Raw genomic sequence first — 16,091 nt, forward strand, 5'->3', positions numbered from 1 at the left:
GAACCTAGTTTTTAAATTGTAATAGTAATTTGTGATGTTATTAATGTCTTGACTATATATTGTGATCAGTTGAAGGCCACTTTGGTGAATAAAAGTACCAATTTCTTTCCATAAGAGCAAAATCTGTATATTAGTCCAAACTTTTGGGCGCCAGTGTACATAAATACAAATTGTTTATTAGATACAAATTAGTTTTTTTTCTAAAGTAGATTATGATTCGTATATTACATATATGTTGGGCACAAATAATTAAATGTAATTGTTTTTTCTAGCTTAAGCTTTTTTTTTCTTTCTGTTATTTGATTCGTGCAATGATCTGTCATGTTAACCGTTTATGGTATTAATAATAAAAGATAAAATATCGGTTCGTGTCACGTCACGTCAGTTCGCGCGAAAATGAAAGTAGATTGACGTCACTCACTACACCGGAATCATCAAGGCAGCATACAAGTGACTGGATCGCGATCTGACGGGACTAGTTTAAAAACTCGTTTTAAGACGTTGGATAATGTCAATTTAACGCTTGACACTATTGTTAATATTGTGGGTATGTTTTCTGTCACTTTAGTTTCATTCTGAGATATTGAAATATGCAGAATATTGCGAATATGCAGAATATGGCGAAGAATAATTTCCTCACTGGACTGTTGTTGTGAATGCTGATTATAATCGACATTTGTGTTATTTCTGAGGCAGGAACTGACCTGTAATTGTTCTGAACAATTTCTAAGCAGTCTATGAGGATCATAGGAGCTTCATCATGAGTAATTTTGGGGGAGACGGTGATTCTGAAGTGGACAGGTAAGTGTGTGAAGAATATGCAGGTTTTCTCACTTAATTCTGGTGCTACAGGCCTGTTCTTCCTAGTAAATCCTGCCAAACCAGTTGCTGTCATTCAAACCACATATTAGAACAGTGTTTCCCATCCTTTGTTCTGCCACGTTACACTTTTTACAAATAAAAAATACCTTGGCACTGTTGGTATGCAGTGTAATGTGCTCACAGGTGGTAAGAGCTCTTATTGGGTACTAATGGAGAAACCACAAATTTGTTGATTTGGTTCTTGCCAATTAATTATTGCAATGCCACAGCAAATTACAGGAATGCAAACTCATGAAGGGCGAAACACTGGTCCACTGGCCATTTTTTCTGGGGATTTATTATTATTATTATTATTATTATTATTATTATTATTATTAATAAGAATTGGCTAAAAGCACCAATTCCATTGATTTTAATGATTCAAGTAGAGCAAATTTACTGCACAATTGTGCAGAATTAGCTGCAAAAATAAAGGGTATATTGGTGTGGCTTGCTTCTATAGCTATGTTTCCATCCAAGGTTTTTTTTTGCGACTAAATGTGTAGCGCAGGTGCGTTCCCCCCGAAATCAAGACAAGCGAGTACTACCCCCACATTATTTATACCATGAACAATGGAAACATGCAACTGCTTCACGCTGCATCCCCTCCAATGTTCAAGCCAGATCTATGCACTTGGTGTAGCGCATCAAAAATTTACCGATCTAGTAGATAGAAACTTGAATTATCGCTAAAATTTCACAAGTGCCAACATAATATATTTCCGTTTAACTCTAGCGCATAAACTCGATGTCGATGCATCAAATGGCACTAGTTTGGAGACACTTTTTGTCGAGAAAATTGGCATTCGTGCAAAAAAGTAGTGTCACATGACCCCAATCATTAGCCTGTGTTAATGATTTGTATACATCCTTGAAGGCCAATGTATTGTACGTGAAGCATTACTCGCACTGTTATGGATTGGTCTTAACAGCATACCTGCACAGATCTAATGCCGCATACACATCTGCATCATGACAATTCCAGGCGTGCCAACACAAATGTCATATCATGCACCTGTCATCGACAAGTGCACAGAGAACCAATTAATGGCCACTCTTTGTGATTAAATTAATTGTGGTAGCCATCCATTTATTTTAGTTGCTTTTTCACAACGTTTAAAATAAAAGACGGCAGTCATGGAATTAGCCACAATACAAAAAAACATAACATTTCTGTGCACAAAGATGATTAAATTAAAAATAAGTACACAATACTAGGAGAAAAGCTCCAGTGGGAACGGCTGCTTATACAGTTCCACTCGGCAGTCATTGAGTCTGTCCTCTGCACTTCAATAACTGTCTGGTTTGGTTCAGCTACGAAATCGGACATCAGAAGACTACAAAGGAGAGTCCCTTCAAGAACTGTACACTTCCAGAGTGAGGAAAAGGGCTGGAAAAATCACTCTGGGCTCATCCATTTTCAGTGAAAGGTTCACATCTATGGAACACTATGCCTGTAGATTTGAAGGTACAAACAGAACTCCGTTTTCGCTACAAAGCTGAAACAATGGCTGAAATCTTTTCAGCGATGTGAACATTGAGTACCTTAGGTTTATTCAGGATGGTTAAGTTTACGTTTTCTTTCTGTATTTAGGATAATTTATATTTTATGTTTTGTGACTTTGTATAAAGTTACATATGTACTTGGGTATGTCAATATGCCATTGTTTGAAATGTTTAGGTACAACATATACACACCTAGTCATCTGTATATACATAAGTGTATGTGTTTTTGTTTTTAGATTTTATGTAAAAGCCTAACCAGGTACGAGGGATGCAAATTAGCTTTATGCTATATGTCCTATGTACACGGCATCAGTTGTCTGTGTGTAACAATGCCTAGTGTATTGTCCCTGTTAAATAAATAATAATAATAATAATAATATATTGTATTGGCAGGGCGGATGGCGGTGCCGGGTCGTGATCCTACACACCCAGTCCCGTATTAGGCTAATTAAGCCTCCAAGGTATAAAGGGATCAATTGAAAGGAGGAGGCGAGAACAGGCTTTTCAATATAAATAATAGTTTGATGATAAACGTAAAAGACAAAACACACACACACACACACACGTCACACACGATCTGACATGTCCGCTAACGCATCTCTCCTCTGCAGTCGACCTTTATCCATCGGAGGCTTAATTAGCCTAATACGGGACCGGGTGTGTAGGATCACGACCTGGCCCGCCCGCCCTGCCACATATATATATATGTATATATATATATATATATATATATATATATATATATATATATATATATATATATATTTTATTAGGGCTGTCGATTTAACACGTTAATAACGTGCGATTAATTTACAAAATGTACGTAAAAAATTTACGCAATTAATCGCAATGCTTTCCTGAGAAATACAAGCATGTAGTACCACCTGTTTACTCCAGAGGGCAGTAAGTGAAACTTCAGCTGTGTGAGAGAACACACAGTTTATTACAGTGAACAAAACATTAACAACACTTCAGCGGACACACAACACAAACGTGCGTTACGTTCTTTGCGTTCAAAACACTTGAAGGAGCGCAAATGCGAACTAAGTGATCTCAAGATATGTTTAGTGACCTAAACATTTTGCTTTTATGACGCAACACACCCGAGACGTGACACAAGCATGTCTGACGCAGGTCGTATGGTCTTTACCTCACAAATATTACCAACGAGGTTAAGGAGGTGTCCTTTAAACTGTTACACCGTTTTTACCCAGTCAATCTTTATTTAAGAAACGTGCTTCCTGAAATAGATCCACTTTGCTCCTTCTGTAATGCTGTAGATGAATGTACCCCTCACCTTTTTTGGGAATGTGTCCACGCTGTAGTATTTTGGAGGAAATGTTGTTTGTACGTACCTCTATTTTAACTAGTTTTTCTTTGCGTTATAAAGACGTTTTATTTGGTTTTCACAGTTTTGATAACTTAAGTTAATATTTTCTGATTAATTTGTTTATTTTTCTTGCCAAGTTTTTTATACACAAGTGTAAATGTATGTCTATAAAGCCCCTATTTGCACTTTTTTGTGAAGACTTGAAATATTATTTAAATACTCTTTGTACTTCCAACAACTCCAAAGCATTGAAAACCATTGCACTATGTAATGAATATAATGTCTTGGCATTATTGTAAAATATATCTGTAGTATTGTGTACTATGTATACCTTTGGCTTGTTTATAAAAAAATTAATAAAAAATGTCTGATGCAGGTGTACATTGACGGGTCCTTAAACAAGCCCTCATAATTAATCTCCAACTGATTGACAAATTCACATTGCTGTGAACTGTGTGTCAATGATTGTGTTATGATCAATAATATGGTAGTAAACAATACATTGTATTCTAAAGCCGCTTTTTGTATCTTATCAATGATGAACTCTTCTGCCACAAGAATGTAATGCATTTTAATCTGAATATTTTTTTCATTTTTATATATTTACGACACTAGTGACGTAAAGATTTGCGTCATCCGTGTTTGTCTCTGGATAAAGCTGGCTAATGAAAAGCTAAATCATTTTTGGCCGTGTAGCTAATGAAAACATGAAAACAACCACACAAGGGTTGTATATATCCCTGATGCTGTTTCACAAAGGTTCGGAGTGGAAAACCGTGGACTGTGTTTGTTTGTGTTTGCGCTTTTACGCATGGTGTGCATTCATAGTGTGTTACTGCATTTATCAACAAAGATAAATGCTCCCGACTGCATTTCTTAAAACCCCCTGTTCAACTGCACATCCAGCATTCTCAGACATGTCATTAAAGCCGAGATGAGCCACCCTCCTTGGCTTCAGTCACCATCACCGAGGGCCTGGAGGAACCGCTCCTCCCGACTGTGTTTGTTTTTCTTCCATCAATTCCCCTGTTCAACTGCTTTCCAGGGGGCTCTTGCATGTCATTCAAGCCAAGACGAGACACACTCCCCGCTTCGCTCACCGTGAGTTAGACCCCGAAGCACACGCGCTCCCAGTGTGCTCCAGCCTTCACTGACAGTGATCGAAGCCGGGGAGAACGAGGCTCCCTGGCTTGAGGCAGTGGCTAAAGACCCTGGGTGAACGGCAGAGCAAAAGCTTTTTGTCAGTTTGCATTTGTATTGGGAAAAAATTAACAGAAGCATCTTTATTGTAATTAAAGGTTTATTTCCATTGCAACATTTGTAATTGCAATGTTCTTTTCACGTTGTTTATAAAATGCATACATATTTATGGAATGCATTATAATATATTCCCAATAATAATAAAAAATTATATCTTCATGTATACTTTGGTTTGAGTGGTATTTTTTTTTACATTGAAATATAAACAAATGATGTGTTTTGAACCACTTTGGTAATTGGTTTATGTAGTTACTATTGTGGTCTATTGGAGCCTCCAAGTGGCCTTTTTTTGCAAGTACATTACAATAAATCATTATGGATCAAAAAGTTTTAGTCATATCGACCTCAAACTTGTGTCAGACCTTCATCAGATTGGCATATATATATATATATATATATATATATATATATATATATATATATATATATATAAAGAAAAAGAGTATTTTATAAATAATATTTGCGGTCACTATTGAAAATATTTGAATAGCTCTAATATCTTATACTACAATGATACATTTTTTTAAAGTGTCTACTTTCAAACGAGCCCAAGTTTGTATTTGTAAACCAAAGGTTTATAAGGTCATGCACAAAAAGAGGTCGGATGATAATATGATGTTAGTAAGAGGTTAATATGGTAAATATATATCTTTTTATTGCTCGAAACTCTCATTAGAATTTGTCGTTAGAATTCATGGCTACTTGTGAAACTTGATTAATGCCCGCCAAAAAAGGGAAGTTTTAATGTCATGGGAATATATGTTTCAGGTGCTGTCATTATATATGTTCATGTTGATGTTTTGCTGTTTTAAGGATCATGACAGACCGGCCCCCCAGCAGTTATGGCTCCATGATGAGTGAAGATCACGAAGATTCAGATGACTCTGATGAGCCTCCAGAACAAATGCCCAAAGTCAGTCTGGAAGCACCAACAGGGTATGCTGATTCACACAAACACAAGCATTTTAGAGTAAATGAAACCGGTGCCTTTACTGTTTTGAAAAGTACATTTCTATGTGATTTTTAATATTCTATTATGCAAAATGTTATTTTAGTGCCCAGCTATATTCCTAAGAATATGTTAACTTGTGACTCTCCTTATCAAGGTTTTTGCCTCCTATTATTAGCATTCAAGAGTTAACAATGTTTTATTAGAATTTTTTATAAATAGATGGAAAATAGGAAAACAGTATTTTTCTGACTATTTTATGTGACAGGGTGGATATGTTATGCTTGATGAATCTTGTCAAGCATGACCCCCCCATTATTATTTTTTAACCCATAAACTCTGAAGGTGTTTTTAAAGATTTCCTATTTCAGTGTCATACCCCAAATTAAAGGCTTATTACTTGACAAAACCATAGACTGTAAAAAAAGATGGACGACGCCCCTTCGCTCTTTTCCATTGTTGAGAACTGAAGCCGCCAGTGTCCCGATATGGCGCTGACATCTTGGGACTTGAGTCTGCGCAGTTGCGATCTTGGGACCAGACCTGCACAGTAGTGAGCAGGAAGTAAAGCCACGAAATCAAGGCTCCGCCCTCACTCTCGCTGAATCAATCGCATGCACACGCCCCTGCACTTTTGACTTATGACGTTGTGAAATAATTAATTATTGAAATTTAGATATTAAATTTAAAGCTCCAATCTCCTCAGTCCTCCGAAGATCCCGAAAATAAGTCAGTTGGTGCTTCAGTGACTACTTCGCTCAGAGAACCTGTCAATCACAGCTATCAATCATGATGTCACAGCACTGTTTTTATAGCATCAAATAACTAACTAAAACAAACTTATTTTGAAAACAAACACTTGAAATTACATCAACGTGATAGAAACTACAGTAAATGACAGAAACTGTCTTTGGAAAAAAGATATGTGAAGTGTAATTTAATTGTTTAGTTGGTCTCACGTCCCGTTGAATAACATGGGGAGGCGGGGTTTATGACCTATACTAGGACCAGTCACCGGGGGGCGATCGAGACGTTTTGGCTTCACTTTTGAGGGCTTGTGCGGCACACTTGGACAAAACAAACAAGAGTCACGTGTTTTGTATAATTGAGAAAACTTCTCAAAAATAAAAATTGATAAATTCTGAGACTCTCAGCCTAAGAAACTGGCTAAAAAAAAATGCAGCCAAAAGTTTACAATTTTTCTGACACACTATATCTCAGGGTGTAAATAAGGTGGTTCCAAAAAACTGATTTTGATATGTTCCCAATCATGTCAACTGCATCTGAGAGAGGTTTTGTGTTGATACGACAAAGCAATCAAATGTTATAGCATTACAAAAATAATAATTGAGCATAAGAACTAATCACACATGCAAACACAACAATGACTAAAGGTTTGCATAGTATATCCTGTGCTTATCCTATGGAATTCCTATCTGATTTCATTGCTTGTGGGCCCTTTAGTAAGATAAGAAATGGTATGTGATATTTTATGTTCCGTTTATTTTTTGTGAAGTTATAAGCAAAAACGTGACACATAAGCAACACCAACATAATTGTCAAAGACAAATACTTGGCTGTTACTCACTATATTTTATGTCTGCGAGTAAAACAGAAAATAGGCTGGTTGTATTCTACTCTTTAAGAGCTTTCCAACAACATATGACACATGGCTATTTGATGAGTTTGATGTTTTTACTGATTGCAATAATATGTACAGTGCAAATTAGTTTTTTAGTTTCATATAAATAATTAAAACAGAACACTTCAAATTTCAAAGCACTTGTTCAGTTTTGGTCATAATGTCTACAGGCATTGTAAAGTACAGCTTCTAAGCTTTCAAACGATACCTATTTTGCATTGGTGAGGGCTGTAGTTATTAATATTGTGACCATTTTTGTTTTTCATGGGAGCTTAAAGGGTTAAATGAGTAGAACCTGCCAACTTTTAAACTAAAATGATGACACTGTGTTTTAATTTTGTAATTTAAAATGAATATTCACTACTGATGTAAATAAGTGGTGTAATTTGAGAATCGAAATACAAAAAATAAATTGAAGCAGATAAATTACCGGGTTTAATAATGGTTTTGGTGTTAATACACTTTCTAATAATATTTTACATAGGATTAATATGAGTAGCTTTGCAGACATGAAAAATGTGTTTAATTCTTTATTTGCAAACATTTAATACCAGATTTTTGTTAGTGGACATGTACTTATTTCATGAAATGAATTTTGTGTAGTTTGTGCATTTATTTAATGTGTTTATGTGTGTTAATAGGGTCAGACTGTATCGCTCAGAATCACCAGAGACAGCGATTACTGAGCGTACACACACAAATCAGTCTAGTGTACACAAAGAGGGAGTGTTTCTGAACCAACATACCAGCATACACAGAGTGGAGGCGCTTGCGCGCCAACAAAGGTACATATTGTGCCAGATTTGAATCGGTTAGAGTATTGAAAAGCACCCGTTTTTACTTGGATGGTGTCATGGTGTTCTCTTTCACATTTCACATCCTTCACCATTGATAGAGAGCCTACAATGCTGGAGCCATCTGAGCACCAGTGTGATGTGAGAACTGACATAATAAGAAGAGAGAGGGAAACGGAGGATGAGAACAATGACAGACAAACAGAGTTACATGAGCGTGAAATAGAGGAGGTTAATGAGGGAGACATGCAAGAGGTGCAGAATAAAGCAGATGTGCAGGAGAAGAGCAGTCAAAGAGAGATGGATGATTTGGATGAAATTGTTGTAGATTTGGGCTTCTCAGAATTGGAGCCTCCCCCTCCTCCTCCAGAGGGTGTCGGTTTGCAGTTTCAACACCCGCATCGCTCCCTCACCCTGCGTCATGTATTCACGGTGAGTATCCGTAAAATATATACAGTACATCATCCTTACTTCAAGCTTTAATTGCTGCGAAGGATCACCTGTTTTCAGCAGGGGGCAGTAAGTAACATTCCAGCTGGATAGACAACAAACCACACTCAGGCTTGCTTGGCACTAGTGACAGCACAAGATGAGAACACGTTCTTGCGTTCAAACACGCAAGATGGAGTGGTGGTGGTGTGGTGGACTAAAGCACATAACTGTAAAGCAAAAGGTTGGTGGTTCGACCCCCACAGCCACCACCATTGTGTCCTTGAGCAAGGCACTTAACTCCAGGTTGCTCCGGGGGGATTGTCCCTGTAATAAGTGCACCGTAAGTCACTTTGGATAAAAGCGTCTGCCAAATGCATAAATGTAAATGTAACACAGCCAGACGGAGCATATTTACGAATGCTGGGATCTCGAGACGTTTATTTCTAAGTTTCAAACTACATGAAACCTGACAAAGCAGCCTAAAAATGCATTATTATGCTCCTAAAGCATCCATCTGACCCAAGTACATTGACGCATCTTTAGAAAAGCCCTTATATTAAATCTATCTCTGATAGTTTGAAGAATTAAATTGCAAATTGGACTGCTGTGGACTATAGGCCAATGGTAGGCTTATGTTCAATAATGTGAAAATAAACAATATATTGCCTTCTAATGCCACTTTTTGTTTTGTCTTATCAATGATTTTCTTGTCTGCCACAATAATGTAATGCATTGTAATTATTTGACTTAAGTCATAAATAAATATATTTTTATAATTATTTAATCATTATATGTGGAATTATTGTTATTTAAAGGTGCTTTTTAAAGCAATTATTTATGTGTATATTTAGATTAATTCGATTAATCATCATATCATGTTTTTCATTAGATAATAATGTGTTCTCAATTGACAGCTCTACTAGAGATATAATAATGCATTTTATTATAGGCCTCTGAGCACTCTGATTTATCGGAGTACTTGAGCAGACAAAATGACAAATATGCCCATCCTAAGTCAGGTCTAAGGTCTCTTTTGTTCATGTTTGTGTGTCTGTATTTTTCTTATGCAGGCTATGGTGAAGAGTCTTACTCCACTCAAACAAGGAGAGTTTACTTATTTTAAGCGTAGTCTGTGCAGCCACGGTAGATTCAAGCATGACTATTCAACGATTGCTGAAATTTCTGATGCTCTGGATCTTGCTGATAAATTGATTGAGCTCTGTGGAATGGGAGAAACTCTATATGTCACTATACGATCACTCGCAAACATCCATAAAGTCGATCTGTCCAATACTCTAAGGAAGACCTGTAAAAGAGGTACAGATGCATTTACATACAACTAGGGGTGTAACGAAATGAGATTTTAACGGTATGATAACAGTCACAAAAATACCAAAGTATCTCATTATTAAGGAGCAATATTGCTAATATTAATTTCAGTTTTATATTAATAGTTGTATTCCATACTGTCAAACATTTTGATTATTATTTTAAGATTCACAAAATTGAATTTAGCAAAACAAAAAAATTATAATTTGTAATGATTACTGCCCAGGTTAACAGTCCAGAAATAAATTTGATTTAGGAATCGGTTGCTTTTGTAATTTAGTGTAATTCGGATCAATACCTACTGAAAAATAAATTACAATATTTGCAGTTTATTTATTGGTGTGTTTTCCACTAATATAGTATCACTGTCCATTTCCTGTTTGCCTAAATCACATTGTATACCCTATTGAGTAATTTAAAACATGTTGTTGTTATTATTATTAGTTGTAAACACATTTTAGGCCTACTGTTGCGCTGCACTTAAGCAAATAATTACATAAACAGTTGGCCCATCGTAATGTTGCATATAACTACTTTAATCCGTTAGCTTAATTTGTGAGTTTAACAAAGTGCAACAATAACGTTAGTCTACCTATAAACCTAATGAGTCATTGCAAATTATATAAAACTGTATTGTATCTGGTATTTTGTTATATTATCCTGTATACTGGATTTTCTCTTTTGAAGTGTTTTAGAAAGTAACATTAAAGTAATTAGTAATTTGATTGCTTTTTCAGAATTTTTTATCAGACTTTTGGAGAAATAATTAGTAATTTGTAGTGGATTACTATATTAAGTAACTTACACAACACTGTTGTGGATAGATGGGTGAGGCCGTACAATGTCTGTGGAGAGTGAGGCCAGGAGAGTGAGATAATGTTAAGGATTGACAACTGAGGAAAATTATCTCTGTCAGCTGTGTTGTGTTAACAGTGAAAGGTGGAGAACATGCTGAAAATGCTGTGGATGGCGGAGTGTGTTTACGTTTATGTGAAATATTGGAATAAGGACTTTATGTTGAGTTTTTGTGTGAAAGCAGAACAAATAAATTATCCTGAAGTGTGTATGCTGGTTCCCACTTCATAATTTAACTGCCCTGAGAGTATCACAACTGTTTATGATATAATGATGTTGTTTAATAAAAATTTTTGGGTGAACTATTTCTTTTCATGTTCGTATATTAGTAAATAGAGCTTGGTACAGAATGTGGTGTAAAGTAAACTTGTAAAAGCAATTAATTCCTTGTCTTGAGTCTCATTTTCTGTTTTTCTATTCCTCTAGCCTTGTTAAGGTATGAACTGAGACTGACCCATGAGAGGCAATATTACACTCTTTATGAAGGCTGTTGTTGGCCGGGTCAGCAGCGGTACATCAGCGACGTCTACACTGAACCTCTAACAGTCATCAGAGGCAACACGGACCTTGTCAACACTGAACATGAGTTCAGAAAGGTACCATGTACGGTCCAAGAAACTGGGATCAGGGCCGCTGACATCTTTCGGCCCCTCCCCAATGAGGAGAAAACAATCCGTACTGTCATGATGTCCGGCGTTCCTGCTTCTGGACTAACGGTTGCTGTGAATAAGTTTATTATCGATTGGATGGAGGGGAACACCAATCAGGACTTTCAGCTTTTATTCCCACTCCCAGGTAAGGAGCTACACCTTGGGAAAAAGGGCGACAAGACTTTTCTAGAGATGGTTGCCAACTTTTTCGTAGAGGCCAAAGACATCAGATTCATAGAGAAGGCCGATTGCTTGAGTCTCTTCATCATTGATGCTCTAGATCTTTGTCATTATCCGCTAGACTTCCAAAACAATGAAAACATTACAAGCGTCCAGACTAAAGCATCTGTAGACACCCTGATTACTAGCTTGATCAAGGGCTCAATCCTTCCTCAAGCTCGAGTTTGGATCACCAGTCACAGAACTGCCGCCCACAAAATTCCCTCGCAGTTTATTGACAGGTTTGTAGAGTTGAGAGGATTTACGGATGAACAGAAGGAGATCTACTTCACCAAGAGAACCAGCGAGCCCCAACTTGGTAGGAATGTTTTAAACCACATGACGCGTTCCAGAGCTCTTAAAATCATCTGCCACCTTCCTCTCTTCTGTTGGATGGTGGCGTACATCTTCGAACGATCGCTCCGCGACCCAGAATTTGGCAAACACCCACCAGGCATCACAAATTTCTATCTGCAGTACGTCCTCATCCAGATGAGCAGATCGTTTGAGAGGTACCGAGGATCAAGTGTAGAGGCACATGAATGGAAGGATGAAGATAAGATGTTTGTGGAGAAGATGGCGAAGATGGCATTTCGGATGCTTCAAGAGGGACGGGACACATTCAGCGTGGAGGATTTGCATGGCGTGGGTCTGAAATATGAAGATTTGCACTCTCGAGATGAAATAACCACAGAGGTCAAACGTACGAGTGAAGACCAGCGGACGTGGCTCTTCAAGTTTGTGCACTATACCATCCAGGAGTTCATGGCGGCGATGTATGTATATGTGGCGTTCAGGAAACACGGGAAAAATGTGTTTGAAAAAAATCCGTTAACCAAGATGTTAGGCAAGGATCGTCCCCTGATCGAGCTGTACCGTCCAACAATCAACCGTGCACTGAGCTCCCAGAATGGTCACCTGGACATTTTTCTGCGGTTCCTGGTCGGATTAATGACGCCAGGAACTGAGGAACATCTACATGGTTACCTGCTCCATCACTGCCATCCAAAACCCAAAAGGACAGAGGAAGTGGTCAAATACATCTACAAAAAGATCAAGGAAAACATCCATCCTGAAAGGTGCAGGAACCTGGAATTGTGTCTGGTGGAGCTGGAAGACGGTAAAAATGACAGATGAGAAGAAAAAGGCGGCAAAGTGTTCAATCTCTTGAGCTGCACCTTGCGTATAGGCGTAGTGGATACATTTGACACTGTGGGACTGTGAAACAATAAACTAAACAAACAATGAAATGGGGTAGTTCCCTCAGAAATTAAACTTCGGTCATCTTTTCCATTTTTACGTTGCGATAGTAAGTTAAGGAAACAAACACAGCAACAACTCTGGAATATCTGGAAATAAAGAGATGAAACGAGGAATAAAATAGTGAAGTCTTACTCTGCTGCCATGTTTGTTATTTACACAAGTGTCACAGGGAAATTATGTTGCTGTGGAGAAAGCTTCTTTCAGATCGAGCCGCATGTATCCACAGTTTTCCTGAGCAACCACTGGGCACCGCCATGATGATTCGTATTGCCTGTTATGTTTTTCTGGTCTAGAGACGCAATGTAAAACTAACCAAAATGAGCGATCCAGAAGGAGAACAACAACCGTTTAAGTGTTATTTGGAGTAAACATTTATTTCACGCTCATTTTGTGCAGCGGTTGGCTATCATAACATTTAGATTATATTTACATTTATGCATTTGGCAGACGCTTTTATCCAAAGCGATTTACAGAGCCCTTATTACAGGGACAATCCAAAGGAGCAACCTGGAGTTAAGTGCCTTGCTCAAGGACACAATGGTGGTGGCTGTGGGGCTCGAACCAGCAACCTTCTGATTACCAGTTATGTGCTTATTTAACTTGACACAGTGACCTAAAACAGGTGTAGATTGACGGGTCCTTAAACAAGCCCTCATAATAAATCTCGAACTGACTGACAAATTCACTTGTGTAATTGATTGCTGTGAACTGTATGTCAATGATTGACTTATGATCAATAATATGGTAGTAAACAATACATTGTATTCTAAAGCCGCTTTTTGTATCTTATCAATGATGAACTCTTCTGCACAAGAATGTAATGCATTTTAATTATCTGAATATCTTGTATTATATATATATATATATAATTTTTTAATATTTAAAGATAACTACGTATAATTATTTCATTATATATTGAATTATTGTTATATGAGGGGCTTTCTAAGCAAATATTTGTATATGCGATTAATCGCGATTAATTAATCGGGACACCATATAATTAATTTGATTGACAGCCCTAGTATTTATATACGTACTCATATTTCTATTCGCTTATTAGATTTATTCTATTATTTTATTATCTCTGTCTTGTTGTTGTATTGTTTGTGCACTGGAAGCTTCTGTCACCAAGACAAATTCCTTGTATGTGTTCGCAAATAATTGTCAATAAAGCTCATTCTGATTCTAAAGGAATATTCCGGGTTCAACACAAGTGAGCTTTTTAAGCCCAATCGACAGCATTTGTGGCATAATGTTGATTACCACAAAAAATTATTTCCAACCGTTCCTTGTTTTTTTTGTTTAGGTTAGGTTACAATGTACAATGGACGTGATTGGGGCCCATTTTTGAGGGTTTTAAAGGCAGAAATGTGACGCTTATAATATTCAAAGTACTTGAATAATAAACTTTATTTTATTTATTTATAATATTGTACTTTAAAATTAATCTGTTAAAATGTGTGTATTATTTTAGCTGTAAAGTTCTATTTTCTTCTTGTTCTTCTTTTTTAAGAAAAGTAGGGACAAGTAAAAATGAATTTTCACAAATGCTGTCGATTGAGCTTGACTTGTATTAAATCTGGAATATTCCTTTAAGAGTCATGAAGAGCTGGTTCGCTCCGGATGCAGCTGCACGGGGAGTTGAGGAATGCGACGGATGTTTTATTAGTAGGAGATTATTGAGACCGAGAGAAGCGGGTGATACGGAGGGAGGTATGTGTGGGGGTGGGGTGATTGTTGTATCAGTTTTTTTATTTATTGTGCTTTATTGGCAGGACAGGTAACGGTACGTTTGTTTAGCAAATGTATTTACAGCCTGGCTGCGTATATACAGTGTAAAATAAAAGATAAAAAAAATAATAATGCAAAACTTTTAATTCTCTGCTTTAGATGGCGCTGTTGACCCAGGCTTGAACTAGGCTCTCTTTCACACTTCCAAAACCTGCCTGATATTGTTAGTTCACCAAAATGTGTCTTTCCCTTTATATATATATATATATATATATATATATATATATATATATATTATTATTATTATTATATTTTTTTTTTACCTTTACCTTTTTTGTTGGTTTGTTTTTTAAGAGTCCAGGGCCAAATAAAACATCTATATACACTCACCTAAAGGATTATTAGGAACACCATACTAATACTGTGTTTGACCCCCTTTCACCTTCAGAACTGCCTTAATTCTACGTGGCATTGATTCAACAAGGTGCTGAAAGCATTCTTTAGAAATGTTGGCCCATATTGATAGGATAGCATCTTGCAGTTGATGGAGATTTGTGGGATGCACATCCAGGGCACGACGCTCCCGTTCCACCACATCCCAAAGATGCTCTATTGGGTTGAGATCTGGTGACTGTGGGGGCCATTTTAGTACAGTGAACTCATTGTCATGTTCAAGAAACCAATTTGAAATGATTCGAGCTTTGTGACATGGTGCATTATCCTGCTGGAAGTAGCCATCAGAGGATGGAACCCATGGTGGCCATAAAGGGTTGGACATGGTCAGAAACAATGCTCAGGTAGGCCGTGGCATTTAAACGATTCCCAATTGGCACTAAGGGGCCTAAAGTGTGCCAAGAAAACATCCCCCACACCATTACACCACCACCACCAGCCTGCACAGTGGTAACAAGGCATGATGGATCCATGTTCTCATTCTGTTTACGCCAAATTCTGACTCTACCATCTGAATGTCTCAACAGAAATCGAGACTCATCAGACCAGGCAACATTTTTCCAGTCTTCAACTGTCCAATTTTGGTGAGCTCTTGCAAATTGTAGCCTCTTTTTCCTATTTGCAGTGGAGATGAAGGGTACCCGGTGGGGTCTTCTGCTGTTGTAGCCCATCCGCCTCAAGGTTGTGCGTGTTGTGGCTTCACAAATGCTTTGCTGCATACCTCGGTTGTAACGAGTGGTTATTTCAGGCAAAGTTGCTCTTCTATCAGCTTGAATCAGTCGGCCCATTCTCCTCTGACCTCTAGCATCAACAAGGC

The 16,091-nt window shown here is 37.4% G+C and overlaps 1 protein-coding gene across 2 annotated transcripts; it reads left to right on the top strand.

Moving 5' to 3' along the window:
* Nucleotides 1–433: 433 nt before the first annotated feature.
* On the top strand, nt 434–14,450 carry LOC127629591 (NLR family CARD domain-containing protein 3-like). 2 transcript variants are annotated; one of them, XM_052106702.1, is made up of 7 exons: nt 434–547; nt 697–801; nt 5,771–5,893; nt 8,190–8,333; nt 8,444–8,774; nt 9,845–10,091; nt 11,385–14,450. In XM_052106702.1, the coding sequence occupies exons 2-7, from the start codon at nt 761–763 to the stop codon at nt 12,962–12,964; spliced, it is 2,466 nt and encodes an 821-aa protein (XP_051962662.1). In that variant the 5' UTR covers nt 434–547; nt 697–760; the 3' UTR covers nt 12,965–14,450. The 2 variants fall into 2 exon arrangements, with proteins under 2 accessions (XP_051962662.1, XP_051962663.1); XM_052106703.1 differs by lacking the exon at nt 434–547 and having other exon boundaries at nt 562–801.
* Nucleotides 14,451–16,091: the final 1,641 nt, after the last annotated feature.

The sequence above is a fragment of the Xyrauchen texanus genome, chromosome 36, assembly GCF_025860055.1.
Source record: "Xyrauchen texanus isolate HMW12.3.18 chromosome 36, RBS_HiC_50CHRs, whole genome shotgun sequence".
Classification (NCBI taxonomy): Eukaryota; Metazoa; Chordata; class Actinopteri; order Cypriniformes; family Catostomidae; genus Xyrauchen; species Xyrauchen texanus.

Excerpts from the sequence above, each read along its gene's own strand:
- LOC127629591 (XM_052106702.1), top strand. The coding sequence starts at position 761 with ATGAGTAATTTTGGGGGAGACGGTGATTCTGAAGTGGACAG. Across the intron at positions 802-5,770 it reads GGTGATTCTGAAGTGGACAG|GATCATGACAGACCGGCCCC; the intron begins GTAAGTGTGTGA and ends TGCTGTTTTAAG. Across the intron at positions 5,894-8,189 it reads AGTCTGGAAGCACCAACAGG|GGTCAGACTGTATCGCTCAG; the intron begins GTATGCTGATTC and ends GTGTGTTAATAG.